Source organism: Siniperca chuatsi, linkage group LG11, assembly GCF_020085105.1.
Source record: "Siniperca chuatsi isolate FFG_IHB_CAS linkage group LG11, ASM2008510v1, whole genome shotgun sequence".
Classification (NCBI taxonomy): Eukaryota; Metazoa; Chordata; class Actinopteri; order Centrarchiformes; family Sinipercidae; genus Siniperca; species Siniperca chuatsi.
Genome location: NC_058052.1, coordinates 9,097,018 through 9,120,219, shown reverse-complemented (window position 1 = coordinate 9,120,219; position 23,202 = coordinate 9,097,018). Strand labels below are relative to the sequence as shown.

The following is a 23,202-nucleotide window of genomic DNA, read 5'->3' as shown; positions in this document are numbered from 1 at the left end:
CCTTGGATTCATTATGTCTTTTGCTTCTCGTGTTCCTTTATAAATACACGCCAGCTAGCTGCTAACCACTTAGGCTTAACTAACACAGACCATATTGTTTTATAGCCTCCTAAGCAAAGATGCAATGTAAAGACTATTGAAGCAGGGAAACAAGAAAATGACTTCCATAGGGCTCTCTGTTGTAACTCGCTTCCTAGGCAGGGGGTACACTAAAGTAAACATGGCAGCCCAGTTGCCCAGAGGGGCAGGGAAGAAACATGGTCTAATACTCACAAAATCTGCCCCAAATTTGACTCATCGAAACCAGCAACTTGAAGTCACAACCTTTCTTTCTTCTGTGATAAGTCTTATTCCGAGGGCAGCATAGAAGCTAAGCTTGTTGTCCGCATCCAAAAAGAAATAGTTGAGTTATTTCTTATAACTGCCTCTTTTTTCTTCTGTATATTCTCACCTGGAAATGCTTTGAAAATGCAATGCCATGTCTTTTGCATGAAAATAGATTAAGAATGGTGTTTTGTTGACAATTCTGCCATTCTTCTCTTTGCTCTGGGGTGCAGGGGTGGGAGCTGATGCTAGCCGGCCGCCATGTCGGAAGGCCAAAGACTTAAGGAAGGAGCGACGTCTTCAGAAAGAGCAGATGAGACATGATGCTGCTGGGGTCTCTTCCATTGTCTCTCCTACCCCACCCACTCCCACCCAGACAAACCAACCCAAACCCCTGGAAGATTTCATCAATGAGTTATTGCCTGACAACTCTTCTCATTGCCTTGAGGTGAGCAGAAATATAGAGTAGGTACTTTCTTTTCTCTTTTTATGTGACTTGGAATAAACATTAGCCTATTGTGATGATTCCAGCTATCATAAAGAAATAGTGTTTTTGGTTGAGCTTTCTCTCTCCATAATGTTTGGATTCAGTTAGCTTGAAACTTTGGTTTCATAGAGCCCTCTTCCCCAGCTCCAGTGACTTCACCATGTGTTTATGTGTGTGGAGAGGATAGCTGGCCAGAGCAGAGTGGAAAAACCACCTCTTCCCAGTTAGAATTCAACCAAATGACAGACACACCGCACAAACTGGGTCGCGTTACCCTGCTGATGACATTAAAACCACAGCTCCCAGCTCAGCCGGTATGAGAGGACATGGAAATGAACTTTTGGCAAGGGGCAGAACAATGTAGAAAGATCCCTGGCGAAGGCCTCAAGCTGAGGTTGGTAGAGTAACGTCATTCTTGGTCTTGACCAAGATTTGAGACAGATGCAGTGATGAACCAGGCAGTTTCTGTCTCTTGTCTATATACCCCCTGAGACTAGACCGGCAAGACCTCCTCCCAGTCAGCTCTTTTCAATTGGATTAATTAGTTTGCCTGCAATTATTGTTCAATTTCGCTAAGTGGGCATGAACACAAGGTCATCCTTTGCAAAGGAAGGTTAATTATATGTTTTACAAGTCAAATAATTGAGAGATGCCTCTATTTGACCCATTTAGCTGTTTATAACATGTGACAAGGCTGTGCCAGATTTCAGAGTATGCTCTGCAGGTTACATATGATATTTTTGAAAATAACAGGAAATGGAAACCGAGAGATTTGGTGACTAAGCATCTCTTTGCTTTGGTATTGTCATAAGCTCACCTTTGCTTACTGGGAAACTGCTCCATTGACATTTCTCTCCATCGTCTGTGACCTTGGAGAAGCTTATTACTTTTGAAGTAATTGAAATGCATAGCAAAAATATAAGTCACAGTGACAGGGAAGACAAGTTAAGATGTACCGTATGTATAGTCCGTTAGTTACCTCTGCTCTGGCCTTAAATGCTGCTGTGGTTTCAAGAGCCACAGCCAGGGGTCAGTGTGAGAACATGATTCAGAGCACCTTAGGAAAGTGTGGAACTGTTCACTCATTATTCCCCTCAAGAGTCTTGTCTACTGTCTCCACACTTTTCTCATATTTTCATAGCCTTACTTCTAACTCTCCTATTGCTAACTTGGAATGGTTTGGCAAATCGTTGTCTCCTGTATTATATTACTTTATATTGCTGTACTGTGAGGTCTTGAAGATCCAGGTTCAGAGCAACATATCTTTCAGTTAAAGCTTTAAAAAAAACATGATTTTTTTATTTTAATTAAAGTTAAACAAAAGCCACTGGTATTATGTGGCTTATTTGAACATTCTTAAAGCAGTCAAGTATTAGACTGTTGGTGTTAAATTTCAAGACTGTTATGAGAATTGTTAAAAATTTCATTTCCATGCTGTCCACTATCTGCTGCAGTGTTGGTTCACCAAAAGGATTTCAGCCTATCAAAATATATCTCTAGATTTAGAACAAAATTAAAAAGACCGAACTTCAGCGTTGTCCTTTTTATGTAAGAGGTCCAACGTCTCTGTTTGACTAAAGGATAGATGCCAAGTGGTCATATGAGAGAAACCCACTTGGGTCCAACTCAAACAAACCCCAGGTTCAGTTCCTCTATCCTGTCCGTCCAGGGGATTCATATGGCACAGCCTCTGTGGCCAACAAAAGCTTCCAAACGAAGAGACAGTTAATTAAACAGGGATGGAAGGTGAATTCTTTTTAGTTTGTGTGACATTAGAAACACTCACAGGCTTCTCGTGATTTTCCTGCTCAGATTGATTTATAGCACTTATAAAGTATATATCTCTCATTTGTATGTATGGATTAATTAATTAATTTTATATTTTGAAATGATATGGACCCCTTAGATTTGTTTATTAAAATAATTGTGACCAAGATACATATGGAGTGGGACATTTTGCAAAAATCAACCTATCAGTGCTCTCTGGTGGACAAGCTATGTAAAGGTGACACTGTTTCTAAATTACATCAAGCCTAGTTTGCCATTTCTATGCTGCATTTCTTATTAATTATCGGCCCACATATACACCGTTACTGATGTATCTGCAATAAGCTAATATCGGCGGATATATCGGCCTGGCCAATTTACTGGTCTAGCTCTACTATACACAAATATAGACACGCGACAAGTCATCAAAAAGTATCAAGAATTTTAACACAAATATTAAAGAGCAACAAAAGGAGCATAAATTCTTCAAAAAAGATTAGTTGACCTTAATCTGAATCTTCTGTTCATTCAGACATGATAAAAAGTATCCGCACACTCTAATTTCTGTTCGGTATGATCAGGATCAAGAATAAAACTCTCAGACGACATGGTGAAGCACTGGAAACGGGCTCATATACACATTATGAACAGTAAATAGAAAGTAAATAGGCTAATGGTTATTTCTTCTTTTTGAGGACTTCTACGAGTTCTTAACAGTTTTCTATCACAGCAAATGTATGTTACATTCTTTGTTATCTTGAGTGACACCTGACATTTTTGTGTCACGATGGAGATGGACACAACACACCCTCTTTGTATTGTTCTTATTTTCCCTTCAAGCTACAGCTATGGTGAACAACAGCTGTCAATGGTGAAAACAAGGCCATTTAATAAAGAAGAATAACAAAACTTTCACAACAGGAAATGTATTCATTTTATTTGGTTTCAAATCTAAAAGGCGTGTCACCCAGCCAGGAGAGGGTGTGTGTGTCAGTCTCTCTCTCCCTTCACACTCTTTTCACACTTTTTCTCTCTTTGATTTGTGATAATATCTTCCTTTTTAAAGATTTTAATCACCACTTATGTTATTCTCAGTACCTTTACCCATTTTGATGTTAACCTTTGTCTGCCCGTATTCTTTTTGAAGGTGAGGCTAGTGCGCTCCAATCCCCCTAGCCCGCAGTTCAAAGCCTCTTTCGATGCCTCCTACCAGGTGTACAAACTCTACCAGATGGCCATACACAAGGACCCTCCTGATAAACCCTCCGAGAGCCAGGTCAGAGGGTGGGGGGCATAGGTCAACCTGCTCTAGGGGTACCTGGGGAGGGAGGGAGAGGGTCGACCAGTTTGGGTATCTACAGAGGCATCAAAAGGATTTTTATCTTGCTCTAATCTCTTATGAATATGTTATATTGGTCCTTTTGTTTAAGTTTTATATCATATAATAGACTAAGATTTATCATTACCTCAATTTCTTTATGTGATTTTATATTTCAAACAAATAGAACACAGGTAGTAGTTTTTGCAGAATGTCTCTGTTTATTAGTAATTGTTAATAATTGAGTAACAATAAATAATTAAGTTTGTACTTTAAATGTGTAATGGGTATTATTTACACTTTTTAACTTTTTTGAAGATTTGACTAATTTCATAGTGTAAATCATAATGAACAAAAAAGTCAGGACTGTACTGTAGATATCTTCAAACTGTATGAGACTGAAAATAGATTGTAATTAATAAATAATTTTCACTTAAACTTTGCAACATCACTCTCTGGAAATAGGAAGCCAGTTGAAGAAAACCAAAATGTCTGTATGAATGGGGGGAAAAAAGTGAATTAAGGTGTTGGTATTAAAGAGAGTGTATGTGTATAAGAGTCAAAGGGAGCGGAAATAGAGGGGAAAATGTTTCCATACGCCACGGTTGAGAGCAGTGTTTCTCCAGGTGTCTGGGTTGGCCCCGGGTCGGCCAGCCAGGTTGTTAGTCTTGAGCTGTTTCACTTTTGGGGGGCAGTTCGTCAGCTGAACCCTCTCGACCTTCACACATTTACCTCGTCTGTGCCCCCCCCCATCACCCTACCCTCACGATAGTTCCTTATGTCTGAACTGGGATCTCATTTTCTCATCATTAAGCAGTGGTAATGAGATTTTAATTTACTTCGTGCGTGCAGTCTCTTCAACCTTGTTTACCTTCTTGAGAGGAGTCTGCAGTGTTGGAAGAGTCTGTATGTGTCTAGCTGAGATGATCCATTCAGACACAATTTTGGATTTCTGCTGCTCCGGACCTTACACGCACTGACAGTGTTGAATCTTGAATTACCAATCCTCTCTGTGCGATCTGTGGTATAAAGCTGGGCAGTGCACTAGCCTCATCCTCAAGTTGCCCGACATCTTATTATTTTGAAAACACACTTTCAGTCTCCTAGAATCCCATTGTTTTCTCACATTCATGTGTCCTTTTTGCGCAACTATCTGATAAAATCACTAAATCAAGTCTGAAACTCAAAACAGACGTGCTGTGTTACCAGCTTGCCTCGAGGACTAGGAGACTGATGTGAACCCTAACATGCCAAAGCACTTGTATAACACTGTTTAAAACCTCTATTGTTCAATCCTACACTGTTCATTCCCCCAAAGCACCCATGCTTCCTCTTCTTCTTTTTTTAGTTCTTTTTCTAACTACTCACCGTCCTTGTATTCATTGTCAACCCTTATAAAACCTCCCTCCACCTTATTGCTCCTCCCCCTCCACACCCTGTGCTTGAAGGTGAGGCTAGTGCCGGTCAGCTTTGAGGACCCTCAATTCACAGCGTCCTATCAGCAGTCGGTGGCTCTGTACGCCCGCTACCAGATGGCCATTCATGGTGATGACCCCAGCGATTGTAGTGAGAGTGAGGTACTGCATGATTATCATTCCGCACCTATTGTAGGCCACTACTGCACAAGCTTGTTCCAGCTTCTTCCTGATTTCCTCTTGTATTTTGGACTGTTAGATAAAACAAGCACTTTACAGACATCACCTTGGACTTTGGGTAATTGTAATGGCCATTTTTCACAATTTTCTGGGATTTTGTAGACTAAATGAACAATCGTGTAATTGTTAAAATAATTGACAGATTAAGTGATAATGAAAATAATCACTATTTGTTGCCCAATCTGAAAATTATTTTCTTTCGGAGTCGCAGTCTTTGCACCTGGATCAGTTGATCCTACGGTCCATTACATAAGCATTGTAAACACAATTGGTAGAATTGTAGCCTGGTCCTCGATAAATAATTATACTGATTAAAATGTTTTTTTCTGTTATTCTTTGAATATGTAAACATTCTCTCTATAAAAGAAAGAGAAAGTTCACTAGTTTATGCAGTGAATGAGAAGTAATGTCCAGTAATGAATGGGAAACAGTAACCAAGTATAAATTCATAAAGTTAAAAAATTAATTTATAAAACACAGTAAATAATATTATAAAAATGTATACACACCTCAGTTTCTCCACTTTATATATAAATAAAAAAGGAGAAAATAAAGTTAAGTCAAGGTGCAGAACTGCTGGACATTCTCACTAACCTGAGAGGGCCTTTTGTCCCTCAGGGCTGGAAAAACAACCTCCTCCTCCACCCTCCTGCCAGCAGGCCTCAGTAAATTACTGAATTCTCCAGCTTGTAAAAGTAAGGTAATTAATAAATAATAAAAGCTGTCAGATTGGGCAGACTGTGGCAGATTCTTTCCTAGTGCCATAACACTAGCTCTATTAAAGGGAACGTGTGTTTGTGTGTGTTTGTGTGCACAGCTTCAAGTCAGGTTTATAACTGTACTGGGATCAGATGGGTTCAAGAACTAGAGGAATAACATCTAAAAACTCTGCTGTCTGTTGGGTTGCCAGAAAATATAAAAGTTTTTTTTTTTATTGATGGACTTTCCAGGTTGGATACTGACTGAATGTAGTGCAGTGTAAAAGCACAGAGTGAATTAAGGTTGGGTTAATTTGTCTTAAAGGTGAGCCCATTCATTGTAATTCACCCTGACATCTCTGCCTTAGGGAGTGGTATAGAGAAATGACTGGACTCTACATTGTAACAAAATTATATATTCATTTTGACAGGGTTTAATTAAGATGATATGTACAATTCGTATGCACGCATTTTCTGTGCTACATGGAGATATTCTAGAGGTCGACACAAGGGGTGTTATGGTACTCAAAATTCACAGTTTGGTATAAATAACAAATAACACAAATGTAAGTAATGCTCCATCGTAAGACTCTGACCTGTTGATAATTCCTGAACAACTACAGCTTGCGCTGGTTTATATAGAGCAGCGCAACGGACTGACTGAAATGCACACGTGAAGGCACACTGTAGCGGGCTCAAGCACTTTGAGCATATGCTTAAATTCGGTATTCTCAATGACCGAGTATGGTCGCATATCTGCAGCAATAAATACTCCTATAGCATTAGTTATTACTTTGGCACGGTCTGAGTCTGCAGTGAGAGGCTGCCTGAACGCTGCGGGGAGAAGAACTCGCCTTCCAGCCTGGTTTTGTCTCGTTCTGCTAATCAACACATTCGGGTGATGCTGTCGTAAATTACATGTTTGAAATGTTTCCACAGACATACCCGACAATGAACAATGTCGGCCCATCATAACTAACGGGAAACCATAATGCTCCCAAACAGTGGATCTAAATGTCACAGGGGATCCTCCAGCTCTGGTCTCTCATTTGTGTTTGCCATTCGGAGGCAGCGACACTACATAAGCTTGACTAACCGGGCTAAGCTGACTAGCATCATGCTACTGCTGGTAGACAGCAACTGGGGTGCTGCCAAAGCGTTCCGGGTAAAACTTCAGAATTTCTGTTCTGCGCGGGCTTGTAGTCGACATAAATAGACTATTTTGACAGTAATAGTTTGGGTCACAGGGTGTACTGATCCAAGGAATACCGCATACCAAACCAAACGTCCTGTACCAAACGGTTCGGGATGAATACACATACCGCTTACACCCCTAGTCAATACCAGTGACAGACATAAACCGCACAAGTTTTCTATCCTCCTGGTATCAGCCTCTATAAATAAGCTGTTCTGTTGTATCACACTAACACCAGCACTGGAGATGCCATGCTGTCCTCTCCTTTGTTTGTCTCATCCCACTGAAGTCAATTTATACACGGTCATCTCTAATTGTTCCCACAAATTTGACTTTATTATATTCCTCTTAGTTGGACTCACTGCTGTGACAACCACTCCTGAGCCCACAGTACTAAACACAGCTGATTTTATTTTCTTGCCCGTCAAGCTCCTGGTTAACTCGCCTGTTCTCTTCCCAGAAGCTCAGAGCCCCCCATTGTCCTGTGGCATTCATAAAGAAATGGGAAACACATTGTTGATGTGGTGATGGCACATTTTGGTGCCGTGCCATTCTATGCCTGCTGCTGCTACCTAGGAAGTTTGGTGATTTAGTATTTGTGGAGGTATTTATTAATCCATTAAAGCATTACCTAGGGACACAATGCGGAATACCGTCAGCCTGGCTCAGAGCCAGGCGATAGGAGAGATTGTGTGTGTGTGTGTGCAAGTTGAACTACCCTGCCAAAATTGTACTGCCATTAGACAGTATGATGTCCTAGAGGGGAATGACTTTGTTTGTTTAAGGATGTATGCATTTCCTGTCATACCATGAGTAGAAAGGAGCCAGACATTATTTCTTCCACATCCAATCATGGTTTCCTGACAGAGTTGAAGCACGTACTTGCAGTTATTTAGACACACGCATACACACACGCGCGCACACACACACACACTCTCTAACTCACACTTACTGGTCTTAACTGTTGTGCTGAGCCGTGACTCTGAGTTCCTGCACATGTGGCATTCATTTTCAGGAAAACAAATCCTGTTAAATCTGTATTTACTCTTCTTGATGGCCAGGACCTTAACCAGGACGCTTTGGGGGGGGGGGGGGGAGTATATGGAAATGCTGAGAAATGGCAATAAAATTTATCGGTAAAACTGGAAGAATTGAATGACGAAAATAACTTTTGGCTCAGATTAGGTTAATGCACAATAATGCGAGGTTCAGTAAAACCTTCTATAAGCAGCATGTTTACCATTATAGATCTACTTCCTGTTATGTCACAGTGCTACATCTTTTGTTTTTTACCCATTGACCTGTGCATTGCAGCTAGGTTTAGCAATGATCTAGTCAGCAAAAGTTAGGTGAAGAGAGAAAGAAATGGCATTTTGGTTGTTTTTATTGTTTTTTAATATGAGAGAGAGTGAATACAGGCACCTTGTCGCTCAAATAAGAACAGCAATTTGAGCGAGTAAAGAGCACAATGACGAGAGGTCTAGGTAGCAATTAGGCTTAAGCAGATGTGTGTGTTTATAAGTACTGTATGTGTGTGAGTGAAGACGCAACAGCTTGTGTGTGTGTGTGTGTGTGTGTGTGTGTGTTTGAGACGGCTGCTTGCCCTCCTAATTGTACACAGATGAGTGTTTACTATAGGAAAGGGAGAGTTAAGAGAGGAAGTGATGAACTCCATGTGTTGTGGATGAGAACGTTCCAGACGTTACTCTGGACACGGCTCCCATTACAGGCATATGTGTTGTTGTATTAGAGATAGAGAGAGAGAGAGGAAGCTGAGATTGTATTCACATGTTTGCTGTCTTCATGCCTGAGTGACTGAACCTACACATTAGGCTGTCTATCTCGTGCAGAGTCTGCGTCTGTGAATGAGATTGTCTGTTAGTTTGATTGTGTGTCTGTGTCAGCCTGGCAGGGCCATGTGGTCTGTTGTTTGTCAGTGGCTAGAAAAGGGTCAACCCTGCCAGGCTCCAGGAGAGCGGCCTCACCCAGCAGAGGAGGGTTGATGCAGCAGTGGAAAGCTGCTGTGCTCCACTGCTCATTCCATTTGGTATGGTTACCCAGCAGCCCCCTGATGAGTACCTGGTAAAGGTGGAGGAGAGGGACTGAGGAAGGGAGGTGCTAAGAGCTATCAGAACTCATCGTGACACACATCCAAGTATGCATTTGCATGCATTGCACTCTAATGCGTAAAAGTTCACACACTTTTCTAATCAAATAATACAGCATTTTACTACAAGGAGATTGGAGATTCACAGTTCCACACACACAGCAGCCAGTGTCGTAGCATGGCTTCCATAAATGATGTCATCTAATAACTGCAGCTGTTGTTCTGTTGGTAAACTATTTAGTTTTTTTGTGAGTTTTAAACAAAAGTTTCATTTGTGCCCTTCAGCAATATCGCACATTGGGAAGCTTTGCTGTTGGTAATTTGTTGACTGGGAAAGCAGTAGTCACTGCGAAGTTAGGAGTGGAAAATTACACTTTACTGGTATGGTTACACAGGTGGGGAACTTGATAAGCATTTTTTTTGCATGGGCAAAGATCAAACAGATGTAGTCACTACAATTTCCACATTGGTCATGGAAAATGTCAAATTTGTACAAAATACTCTTCTGATTAGCAGGTGAATTTAAATACATGTAAATGAAAGGATATGTATAATTGCATGCAGTGAGTTACCATTATTTTACTACTGCCAAAAGTTTAAAATTTGACATTCTTTCTGGGATGTAGATGTAGGCTCATGGATTATATGTAACTGCATGTCAAGATTTTGCAGCTACGGTTGGCCTAACAGCCTTGTGCAGGAGAATGTGAAGTTAAAATGACATAAGTGCAGTTGTAGGTAGAGAACCGTCATTCATATTTGTTCTGTGTCTGAGCATTTTTGTCCATCCCCTTATCCTCTCTGCTCCTCTCCATCCTGGTGTGAGGTTGAGTCGAGGGTAAAGGCAGTGTGTTCCATCTTGTTGTAGTATTCAGCACTGCAGGGAGCAGTTTGTAAGACTTTTATAGCTCACAACAACACCTCTCATCAAGAACTGCATGCATTGTTTTTTAGTTCTTTTGCTTTGAGTTCTGTACACTAGCTGCTTTCTTGCTTGATCCTCAGATTTTATAGATTCACTTATTTTTCTGACTGGAACTTAACTAATATTTTGTGGATTAAGTCATTTTTATGACTAGAATCCAACTCAAGTGGGCGAGTTTGAAAGGAAGTGAAAACAGTTTGCTTCAGGCAAAGGTGTAATAGAAATGACAGACGACAGCGCATCATTCTTTAGCCTCTCTCTGCCAAAACATCCCCCGTGTTGGAGAACACTGCATTAATGTCACCAACACACACATCAGCTGTGGCAGACAAACGGAGAAACACACACTCTTTTGGATGAGTTCAGGCTACTGGCAGGATTTTGCATTGCACCTAAGCCAGGACTGTCCCACCCAGTGAACCATGTCTTCAGCAGTCATCACTATTACTAACTGTACTGCTGTGCACAGACACACTCACACACAAACAGAGGATGTTGGTGTGCTTGCGGGAATTTCCAGTAACTCGTAGAGCAAATTGGTTTTAATAAGAAGGAAATACTAAAATCCCTCCCAGTATGTTGTATGTACAAGGTAACTTGAATTCATCCATTTATTGACAGAAACTCTGAGAGACTAGTCCTATTCCAAGTACCAGCAGGCATGACAGAAATTAAATCAGGAGTGTGAGAGAAGCAAGTGAGCCTGTCGATTTTTATTGGCTTTGGTTTATTCTTGCATTCTTCAGGAAGAGTCAATTAGATTGATATATTGGTTTGACAATATTCTGGGCAAATACAGGCCTTTCATTACAAATCTCAACAGGTCAAATTTTCCAATACGCTGTCAATGACAACAGCTTCAGTGGTGTCAGCACATGAAATAGCAGTTAAATCTGCTTGACCACCTTTAACTGGTGGTTTTTAGTTTCCAAAATCCTGTATTCCAGCCTGACAAGAACACTATTCCAGGAAAAAGCCCTCTGAATCAGTTTTATCTAATATAGAACCCCATATAAGTCAAACACTAGTTGAGAGTCAGGGTTTGAGTGAGGGAAAACAAGAAAAAAACCCTGGCAGCCATTGGTTAATAAGGAGTGTCATTATGTAACCTCCTATTTTATGAGTCGTTTTACATAATTCATATTCCCTCCTTGTTTATTTAGTCCTGTCTGGAACCTCTCTATCTTATGTTTATGATACTGTAGTGCTATTCTAGACCCCTGTTCTGCTCACCAGACAGTGGAACCAAAGTTGAACGTATCTACAAATGAACGGCACAGCTGGATTGTAGCATTTCCTTGTGAAATATGAACTTGAAACTGTGGTGTGGTGCATGAGGGTGAGATAGACTGAGTAAACCAAAAGCTGTCCATCACTGCTCCACTGTGGCTATGCTGGTTCTCATTATAGAATGGTTTTGGCCTTAAACACGGAAGCATGCTACGTTTTGTCCTCCAGTCCTGCGAGTCGGCTCGTCTGTAGACACACTGCTCTCAACCCTGGTGCTAAAGAAGGAGCACAGGAAATAGTAGAGAGAATGGAGGAAAGATTTTAATGTTTCCACAGACATAAAGTCCTCCAGTAATTGATATCTGATGTGCATTTTAAAGTGTGTTCAGAGAGAGGCTGTTTTGACATCAGCAATGCTGATTATTTAAGCTATCACTATGTCCTCCCTGGACTGTGAGCTCGAGTTGATAGGCTAAATGTTTTCATTTGTGTAAATACAGTCTTCCCTTTTATGCCCCTTTGTGAATGGGGGGCTGCATTTGATATGTGACACCTGAGTAAGGAGAAAACAGGGAGGGATAAACTATATAGGACAACAATGGAAATGTGTGTGGTTTTCATTTATGCCTTTTCAAAAGAGTTGGTGACCCAGAGAACTAACTGTTTTTCTCTCTGTCCCATCCCCCCCTTCCTTTCTTCCACAGTTCCGGAGATTTCTCTGTGATTCACCACTAGAGGTATGTATTTCCTTTGGCCTGTTGACAGTTTAATAAAGCCCATTTTAAATGTCTCTATCCATATGTGTTACCTGTAATGATTTGCCCCAACCAAGACAAGGTCTTCCTTTTGAAATTACTGTCATGAAGATGATGATGATGATAATGATCTGAAAAATGTCCAGCGTTTCAGTATTTAGTTCTTCATCAAACACACTCAAAACACTAGTACACTAGTTCCCCTCATCCAGCCCATACTTACCTTTGCTCTCTTTCTTCAAGAGCTCCCCAACTGGGGAGATAAAGGGATTCAGGAAGGGGTTTTTGTTTCATATTGGAGGGGTTTTAATTTAGCCCTTTTTAAGTGAAAGGGGGTGTTGAGGGAGCAAAACAGTGAAATGTGGTGTCCAGATTGCGTTGTGACTGTGTTCAACACAAGGTCTTCAGACCAGTCATTTCCTCTAGTCTTGACAGAATGGGACATACCACTGCTCTTCACTTTGTGTGGTGTGCTACAGATTACAGGCTGATTCTGGCAGCTTCGTGGGCATCAATTTGGTGCCGAACAGATGGCAATCAGTCTAGTTAGCAAAAAGAAATAATCATTTAAGCACCATGGAAAGTTGGTGCAGCCAGGCATCACTGAGCACTTAGCAGGCCTGGTGAGCTACAGCCTTCAGAAACACCAGTGGACCTGTTGGGTCAGGACAATTACACCAGCAATTAGACCCAGGATGGGCACTTATAACAGCCACTTTAATAGGACTGAGGTCCAGAAGCACACACAAACTGACTGACACAGAGACACACAAACACAGTCACTCTGTGTTGCACCGTGGGACCCCTCAGGTCATCTCTAATGAACATCATTAGTGTTTATAGGAAACAAGCTTTTATCACCTCGTCAAGGCTGGCAGCCAGGCACACTGAATTACACAGTTTTGCGCACATACACACATGTGTGCACACACATACTGTGGCACACAGCCTCACATATCTTCCTGCCTTTGCTGTCCCCTCTTCTCGGACTGGTTTAGGGGGCCGTCTCCATTCATTTGGCCTCCTCTCAGCCAACTTGTTTTTATTTCTTTCTCTGATCTCCCTCCCTGTCTTCTCCTGTCTCTCTCCAAATGCTCTCCATTTCAGAGTTATTATGCACGGCTCTCTGCGCTACCTCTGCGTGTTGGCCTCCATCTGTCTCCAATCAAAGTGCTATTAAAATACACACACAGACACTCACCACATGGACCTGCATACTGTGTGGTTCATCAGTTCACATGTAAGACTGCGTTTATACAAATGTATGCAAACAGCATACTTACAAATCCAACTGCAGCCAATTAGGACCCAGGTTGTCTGACTTGTTTGTTTGTTGCTGTGTTCCATTTCACCAAAATTGCAGAGGATTCGTGCTGAAACTCAGAGGTAATTAACATCAGCTGTCACTGATACCTCTGTTTAAAAAAAAAAAAAAAATTACATTTACGCACACAAACAGACATGTTGTGCTGTCTGATAAACAGTGGCACATCAGTACCTGCAAACATGATGAGCAGCAGTCAGGCAGGTGTCTGTCACCGCACTTGACCTTGGTGAGTTAAGTAGGATGTGCTGGAGAAACTCTAGGTTTTTATGGGCTGGGTGGGGTTCATGCACTCATTCTGTTTCAATTTCTTTTTCTTTACAGCCTCCTAATGTGTCTAACCAAGGGGCAAACACTCATTAACAGGGGTGTGGGCCAATTAGTCACTATTTTTTTTTTTTTATGGCTACCTCTCTCAAACTTTCTCGCTATCTCTCCTGTGATTTGGTCTCTCTTTTTCTTTCAGTTCAGTTCAATGGGGCATTATTGGCATGGGAAACAGGCATTAACATAGCCAAAGCATGTGTGAAATAAAAACATAAACAACATAATAAACATAAACTCTCTCCCTGAGAGGAAGAGAATGAGAATTTTCTTCATGTAAAGAAACAGAGATACACATCAGCAGGGAATGCACCAGCTGACATACCATAGTAGTGAACACACAGACCCCACTGTACATGCCTCAGTTGTAAGAAAAGTCTACCAGCTGTATCGACTGTAAAACAACAGAACAGTTCTGAAAAAGTAGTAAATTTCACTTTGTCCTTTACAGCGTGGGAGAAATGAGTATTTTTGCATACTGACAATAATGGGTGCTCATGATGTGAGCTATGCTACACCTGTAGCCTGCTTGCAGGACTTGCTCTTGTGTATGTTTGCAGTTGTGTGTGGATGCACATTTGTGAGTGCAAAAGGGGGAGAGGGAGAGAGAGAGTGAGTTTAAAATGTGTTTGTTTGACATCTGTTGTTGGTCAGTACCAGAATCATAACAGCATCATTGCTACAGTAGGTCTAACAACTCAGTGCTGCGGATTTGCAGAGTTGAGGTTAAGAAGAAAAAACAAGCGGTAACATGTTAAACACTCATCCTCCACTGATTTGATTTCCACCCAAAAGCAATTATTTGGCAACCCATCAATTAATATACTGAATGTGCTATTTATCCACAGCAATTAACAGTAATAAACATGTCCAACACAATTGAAATAAGAAACCACATGTGTTTTTAATAGTAAATAAATAAATAATAAATATGTAATAAATACATAATAAATCAAATGCAAGAAAATAAAGAAGAGTACAAATAAACATAATAAATAAGAACACATGAAATAAAAATCAATACCCAGGGGACAAAAAAAAGCAAGAATTGTAAATGAAACCGTGCTCATCCCACTTATATTGTGTAATTCACTGATTGTTGTGAGGAAATGGAATAAACTCAAAGCTATTTCCAAAGTCTGTTTTTCAGCTAATATGTCACATCCAAACTCTCTAAGCACAAGCCAAGCCATTGTCCATTCTGTTATTGGAAAACAATGTTCCAAAGTGCTTTGATCAGATCACACTGAATGTCCAAATTGGGACTTTCAGTACACTGCAGAATGTTATGTGTACCTGTACATCTAACTTTAATGTAGCAGAATCCTATGGGCCACAAATTGGTCTACTGCCTTTTTAGCCACATACAATAATAATTTGTTTATTGTTTGGAGATGTTGTCAGTATTATTACATCATGTGAAAAATGTTGCACCCTTTATTATAAAAATTCGGAACAGCATCATGTAAGTATGTTTAATATTAAAACTTAATACAAACTGTTTTTGTTGGTATACAGTCATGAACTCATTCAGCAAGATATTTTATTATATTTAGGTACAACTGAGCTCAGAGCTGTTAGTCTTCATATTATTGCTGCAGGACTAAAGAGAGATTAGTAGCATCAATACTGAGTTAGCTGTATTTTCAAGTACGGTCTGTTCCTTTCTCTCCCATCTCAGACCACCCCACTTTGTCAAGCACACTGCTGTCATGGCCCTGTATTCAGGCCATATGAGAGCGATTTGGGGCTGCAGGGGCAGCTCTGGGGTGGTTTGAAGTGTTCCAGAGAATGTTTAGATTGTTGTCACAGTGGCAAGGACACAGCCATTAAGCTGTCGTCTGAGGTGAGGCACAGGTCAGTCAGACAAGATCAGCCTTGAACATGAACTTATAAACAAACACATAAACTCAGACAGCCATTACTTCTATTGCACTGGCATTCACATTCATGCAATTGTCCTCAAGCATGAATACTTGAGGTGCGGTAATAAAAATGTCCCTCTCTTACGCACACACTGATCAACTCTCGCTATTTTCTTTTATTTGCAACTTTTAAATGACACAGAGCGGCCTCTAACAAAGCCTCCAGTGTTTCTGGGGAAACTGGTGCCAAGAAATAACAGGCTGCCTGCTTACACAGACGGACAGTTCCCCCAACCTCAGAGACACACACACAGAGAGCCACATAGAGTATAGTGCTTGCTCCAGATGTGGTGCCTGTCACCTTTCAACAGCCCCAGCTACCCTCCAAATAACTGTTCTTTTTTTTTTCTTGATTCTTCCCTCCTTTATTCCTTCCTGCCAGTCAGTCCCAGCTAATGTGTAGTATTTAGACAATTTATTCTTCCCTTCCCACCCAACAACCCCCCCCCATACACACACACAAAGATAAATGGACTCTGGTATACATTGTGTCAGACAGGTAATCAGATCTGAGTGTCCAAGGGCCTGAGCTAGAGACATATTATTTTAACTACCAGCTCTAAGAAAACCTTACGTGGTGCTGAGATGGAATGTGGCACACAGTCACCCCATAGGTGATGTTAAGCCCTCTGGGGTCACAGAGCTGCAGGGAGCGTGTGTGTGTGTGTATGTGTATGTGTATGTGACTTGTTTCTGTTTGGTCAGTTTTAATTTGGGTGTGGGTGTGGGCCAAGTGGCACGATGGATTAGCAAGCTAGCTCTCTGTGTTGTGATAACTAGCGGCGTCTGCGCTACTTAACTGGGTCCAGATGAATGTTGGTGAAGGAGAAGGATCCTGTTACTCGTGCACTGAAGAAAGACACACACACACACACACACACACACAAACCAATACCCTGGCTTAATATGACTTTTAACCCTAACCCCAAGCCTCTAGTCTTAAGCCTCCGTAAGAAAAGCAGTCAAGTGACTTGATTGAAAAACACAGCATGTGGATCCCTATGAGAAACGCAATGTGTGTCAAACACTTTACTGTTTTATTAATGGGGTCGATTCAAACACACGGGTGTACACCTACACCCACATTCTTTCGTGCCACATGGAGAGAGCAGACACAGACATATAGGAGAAAGCTTGGCAACACTCCACCACTGCCTGGTGAAATGGATTTTGCTCATGCAGGGTCTTTTATTAAAAAGCCCTCTCTTGGAGTGTTTCTGTGGCCAGCCCCTCCCGATCTCGCTTCACATTTGGGAGCCATTAGCAGGCTGAACATGAGGCTACTGTACACCCCCACTCATAATGTGTGAGGCCTGGCAGGGAAAAACCTGGGTTATAATACACCATCATACAGGTGTGTGTGTGTGTGTGTGTGTGTGTGTATAAGACAGAGAAAGTAGATCTGTGCAAGAAAGTAAAAACAGTCCTATTAAATACCACATTCTCATTCCACTGTGATTTATATATTTAACATACAAACTATATTGCACACAAGAGTATTACTATTGTTTTGACCAGTGACCACTTCTCTTATAGTTTTTCTCTTTCTGCCTCTCCCCAGGCGGAATATTCTCCAGATGGGCCCGAGGTGGGCTACGGCTCCTTCCACCAGCAATACTGGCTGGACGGGCGCATCGTTGCGGTGGGGGTGATCGATATCCTGCCTACCTGTGTGTCCTCTGTCTACCTGTACTACCACCCAGACTTTGCCTCACTGTCTCTGGGCTCCTACTCTGCTCTCAGGTTGGTTGCCAGAACTTAGACAAGCCACATCATCTCTTTTGTGTTGTTTTGAAAGCCTTCCTTTAAGTTGTAAGTATATTAGATGATCGTGGCGATGATTGGTAGCCCCTATGGCATGTCAGGGATAGTGTCAGTGCTTTTGTTTCCTAAAACAGGACCATATTTTTGTTGCTTCCTTCCCCTTTTTTTTGCAGCAGATTTCCTGTCAAATGTAACCCAATAGTACACAATGCAAATTTTGATGTAGAGGGCAGTAAAGCTTTAGCAATATCCAAATTATTTACAGTAATTATACTATGTCCAAAAAAGACTAGGGTAATGATTTGTCAAATGCAACATGTAGCTCTTTTCAAGAGAGGAATTGTTATGCTGCTCACTGGTGACCATTCCCTTCTTTGTTCTCACTTTTATTCTTTCAACCTTTTCATTCCCTCACATTTGCCCTCCTCTTAACCTGCTCTCTCCCTGACTCTTGATCTTTTTCAGCTCCTTCCAAATTTTATCTTTCCTTAGAACTGTATACTTTAAGTGCCATAATACTGTAGGTCGGGAAAAATACCTTTTTCTTCGCACATGATTGGTTGAGACAGCGCTCTGTTTGCGGTTCAGCTGACGACAGTTCTTTCTGCCAAGATGAAATAAGAGAACACACACATACGCTATGGGTGCACATATCTGGCGTTTCCTGTAAAATGTAACCCAATAATGTGAGAAAGGCTTTTTCAAAATATTTCTGCACAGATGTGGGAGATCTCGGCTTCAAAGTTGGCGTGTACAGGTGTTAGTATGTGAGTTGTGAGTGCTCATTCATGTGTGTTCGTGTAATCACACACAAAGTCAGCCCAGCAGTTAGGACAGACAGGCTCTGCTCATATAGAGGGAACACCCTGGTCATCATAAGCACACAGTTCCCCATCACTTATTATTTTAAGAGTCTGACTCCAAGAGTAACACAGAGTGCTCGGTGTGTGGAGGAGGCCTTGGAGAAGGGAGCCAGCAGGACTAAAATCCTCCCGCTTGTTTACAGACACCAGAGCCCAGGCCTTTGATCAGGTCTGGACACTCCCTAGTCTGCTTGGCCAGGCTGACTCTGTCAAAAACTTAGTGTACAGAATGTATGTATACCCCCCGGGATGTTCAGCCATGTAAAAGTACACTCCTTAAAAAAAAACAGCATTTAAAGGAGGAATTACATGTAATGCATGTAGCAGAACATAGCTTTTTCCTACTAATGAAAAGTCACGGAAAAGTTATGGAAAGACAGGAGAAAGTTTTGGAATGAGTGCTTCAGTGGGAACCCTGATGTGTGGACATACTTGCCCGGTCATCATCTGGGAAAACAGATGTAAAGTTTGTATTATGTTACATAAATGGTGGTTAAATATGTACGTTAGGCATTACAAAAGTACAAAAACAAGTACAGCACCTCAGGTCCTCTGTACATCAGTATCTGTGTATACGTGTGATTCAGCAGTAGAAACAGGAGAGGGGGATGTTGAGAAATTTCTTGCAGGAGTGTAGCTCCCTCTGCCAGAGGCCCTAGGACAGAAGGAGGAGGAGGAGAAGAAAAGAGGTACATAATGAGGTGCCTGAGGCACTGAGGCACTGTGTGTAGGAAACACAGCTGGTGTCCAACCTGGATCACTTTCTTATGGGGGTGTCCTGATTATGTTGTGCTGCTCCCGATCCTAATCCATGTCCTAAATATTCAGTATTTGCTGATCCAATATTTTTTTGATATACATGTATAGTTTTCTGTACATAATAAAATGGCAGGATGGACATATAGTCTACAGTAAGCCTACATTAGAATAAGTATAAGTAACTATTTAGATTTTGGATAGATCAGCTTTTAAAATAAATATAAACTGCATTACTTTCTATTAATGATTTTTTTTAAGTAATATTTTGTATAGTTTCCCATAGTGTTGTGCCTAATTTTTAAGGAAAAGAATGCTGTTTAAGTTCAAATGTAGAGTAAACAACAGCAACACTTTAGAGGTGTTTTACACCTGCAAAATGTAGCAGATGCAAAGCAAAAAATGTTTTAAACGCATAGAGGCTCTGTACACATGGCTTGCTTGCCGCATGCTCTCATATAATTGATTGAAACTGCAGGCTGCTGTTTGTTTATTTTGTTCAGTTCACTTGCCTTTAACTCGCTCACAACTTTGTACAGTTAAAATTTTTGAGGGATCCCGATGGAGCATTTTTGACAGCTGCTGTGCTGGAGCAAACAAATTTGGGTGGAAATGGTTCAGACTTTACGTAGCCAATACTGATCCATCATATAAGGCCTGGATTGGCCCAATTCTTAATCCTGCTGACCGGCTCGGGACATCCCTAGTTTTTTTTAAAATTTATATATATATATTTCACTATTTCACTATTCTTGTAGTGTTTGGTAATGAAATGTTTCTGCATGCATGCGAGGCTGCAGTAAGCACCTTTTGGTATGCACTGTTATGGGCCCTTTGTGTCTGGGTGTGTGTGTATATGCACATCCGTATGAGGGAAGCTGAGCAGAGGGCAGAGGGCTTGATAATTGGCTTGTGCTGGAGTGTCAGATGGCTGAAGAGGGGATAATGGCGGACTCAAGCTGCTGCCATGGGGGTGTGAAGGCCTCAAGTGAGGGGGGGCACAGGGCTTTTTGTGAATGGGCCCCTCGCCTCCCTTGACCCCCCCTCCCCCAATTCAGGCCTGCCGGGCGCTTTTGTGGAGAGGGGATGGGAACCCAGGAACCTGGCAGCAAGCGGGTGACCTTCTAGCACATCGCTCTAGTTGCCTCTCTTCTCCCTCCCTTTCTCTTTCTTGACCCTCCTCTTTTATATTCTCCTCCTGCTCTCTCTCTCCCTATCTCTCCCCCTCCCTGCCTTGGCCTGCTTTGTCCCATGTCTTATTTTTCAGTGCATCTATTTTATGTTAAGGCCTCTTTCTCTCTCTCTTAAGTATTGTAAGAAAGGGAATTCTCACCCTTCATTTAAGCGGGTGAAACACAGAAGGTGGAAGGAAGAGTGAAACAAAAAGGGAGAAGAAAGAGGAGCTGGAATTTAGTTATGGAATAGTGAAGGAAACTGCAAAGGGAAAGGGGAACATAGGCTTTTAGAAAAAGGATGCAATTAAGGAAGAAACTATTGGGGAAAAATAAAGCAGGCAAGACATTTACTGTATTTGAAGAAGCTGTATAAATCTTCCAAGTTTTAAATCTTTATTTTACACGCTCTCTCCCTCTTTTTTTCACCACCTTCTTTTCTGCTCGAGGGCTCAATGCTGATAGAGAGAAGGCAGTTGTTTTTGTGTAATGAAATGAGACCAAGAAAAGCTGCCTTTTTGAGTGTGGGTGTTTACTTCCTCAGCTTAGGCACTGCTCTAGTCAGAGCTGCTAGTACCAATTTTATTTCTTAATGCCCTCATTTATATGCTGTTGATATACTAACCTGTAAGAAAAACACATTTTAAGTTAGTTGGTGTACACCACAGGTATTGTAATATTAATTGATATATTCTAAATTACTCTTTACTTGTCTGGCTTATTGTTTTCAGTGATGAAAACCACCTCTAATCAACTTTGGCGTGTGTCATTTGTTTTGCTGTCCCTTTAACGTACAAAGTCTAACTGCATGCACATACATTTGTAGCTAAAACACAATGCAAAGTACTTAGCATAAACTTTTCTTACAGTACCTCTCTGAAAAGGCATGTCTGTGTGTTTCCTTCCACAGGGAGATCGCGTTCACCAGGCAGCTGCAGAAACAGTCCCCCAAGCTGTCCTACTACTACCTGGGCTTTTACATTCACTCCTGTCCCAAGATGTGGTATAAGGTATGCATTGTCTCACATTAACATATACAACACGTTTCTCATGTTTTTCACCTTTATATATACAGCATCTCCATATGAATAGCTCAAATAACTTTGATGTTGTCATAAGCAACCACATGCTAAAAGGATTAAACTGAATTGTATACCTACATGTTTGATACTTTGATCAGTATGTTTTCTACATTGAAATTCATTTCCGTATCACCGTAAGCATTTTTTTTTACATGGTATTATAATAGTATTATATTTTAATCTTCTCAACAGTGAGAAGACTGTAACACTAGATGGTCCTAGTCTGAGTTAAACATATATTCCTAACAGTGTAAATGCAATATCACATACACCATGCATACATTTGCTCTGATTTAATACACTGGCCCTTGCCTTTACCTCTGCTGTCTGCTCCCTTAAGTAACCTGGTGGCCACACTGCTAAATTTGTGTTCCTCCTCTCCGTATTAAAGTTTTAATTTCTGTAAACTGTTAATGATAACCAGTTTTAATGGATGTACAGCATTAGGAGTTTTTGCCATGCTCCCCAAAATGCCATTTTAATGTGCAAGCCCATTTTGCAGTAGACAAATGTTTCTGCTCTATCTCTTTGGTGTTTTAATGTTTCACACTGAGCCTCACTTCCACAACCTCTCATCTCTCTGTATATGAGAGATCAAGATATCTGTCCTGTACTGTTATCATGTGTGGAGGACGGTAAAGCAGTAAAGGTCAGCTGTTTTATGGGCACATCAGGTTGATGTGGCAGTGTCACTTTTGTGACACATATCAAGGATTAGGAGGAAATAGTTGATTCAATGGTTCAGCAGTGGGTTAAAGATGGATGCTTTACCTTAAAGATAAATTGTTTGTATCAATCCAAAGGTAGATCAGGGATGCCCTGGTCAGAGATCCTTTGTTGCTGTCAAGATAACATGAAGATGCAAATGCATTATATATTCAAATGCACATGGAAGAGAGTATTATAATAACCTTCACAGCTGATTCATACGCAGTAAAGCTCAAGTTAGGAGGGATAAAAACAAGGAGAAATGTAAGTAAATTTGATTAAGTGAATACCAGTACAGACATAGACAGTGTGAGAGAAAATGAGATAGAGGGGAGGTACAGGCAAGGAATAGAGGACAAGGCTGCTGAAGACATTAAAGGTTGAGAGAAAGGTCACACTGGTGACGGCAGTTGTGCACATGCACAGATATATGCATATTTTTATACAAGTACACTAGATGTACTGTGGAAACATTTACACAAATGCATAATATATGTGCACGCACATGCACACAGGAGCCACTACTCACAAACATGCTCACATTCACACCAAACACCACTTTAAGATCTATAGTTTCGGGAGGATGGTGAAAGAAAGCAGCCTTTCCAAGTCCATCGGTTTGGCCAAGATTTACCATTCATCCCTTCATTCTCTCATTCATCAACTAATTCCTCCATTTCTCTGTTATTTCATTCAGATGTTCCCAGAGCTTGTTCTTGTCCATGGGAGACTGATGTCTTGTTGGGGATTATGGCAAAGTGCCACATCTTTTAATCCATTTACATCTTGTTTTGCGGTTTGCATTGTGCTTTGCCCATTTTCT

The 23,202-nt window shown here is 41.1% G+C and overlaps 1 protein-coding gene across 4 annotated transcripts in view; it reads left to right on the top strand.

Moving 5' to 3' along the window:
- The window catches only part of LOC122884468 (arginyl-tRNA--protein transferase 1), a 54,809-nt gene that overhangs the window by 11,450 nt on the left and 20,157 nt on the right, over nucleotides 1-23,202 (top strand). Inside the window, exons 6-11 of one of the 4 annotated variants that reach the window (XM_044214435.1) lie at nucleotides 558-772; nucleotides 3,726-3,854; nucleotides 5,345-5,473; nucleotides 12,411-12,443; nucleotides 17,596-17,777; nucleotides 21,500-21,599. In XM_044214435.1, coding sequence (XP_044070370.1) covers nucleotides 558-772; nucleotides 3,726-3,854; nucleotides 5,345-5,473; nucleotides 12,411-12,443; nucleotides 17,596-17,777; nucleotides 21,500-21,599 — 788 coding nt within the window. The remainder of the gene's footprint in view (nucleotides 1-557; nucleotides 773-3,725; nucleotides 3,855-5,344; nucleotides 5,474-12,410; nucleotides 12,444-17,595; nucleotides 17,778-21,499; nucleotides 21,600-23,202) is intronic. The other 3 variants (XM_044214432.1, XM_044214431.1, XM_044214433.1) reach the window with 3 other exon arrangements.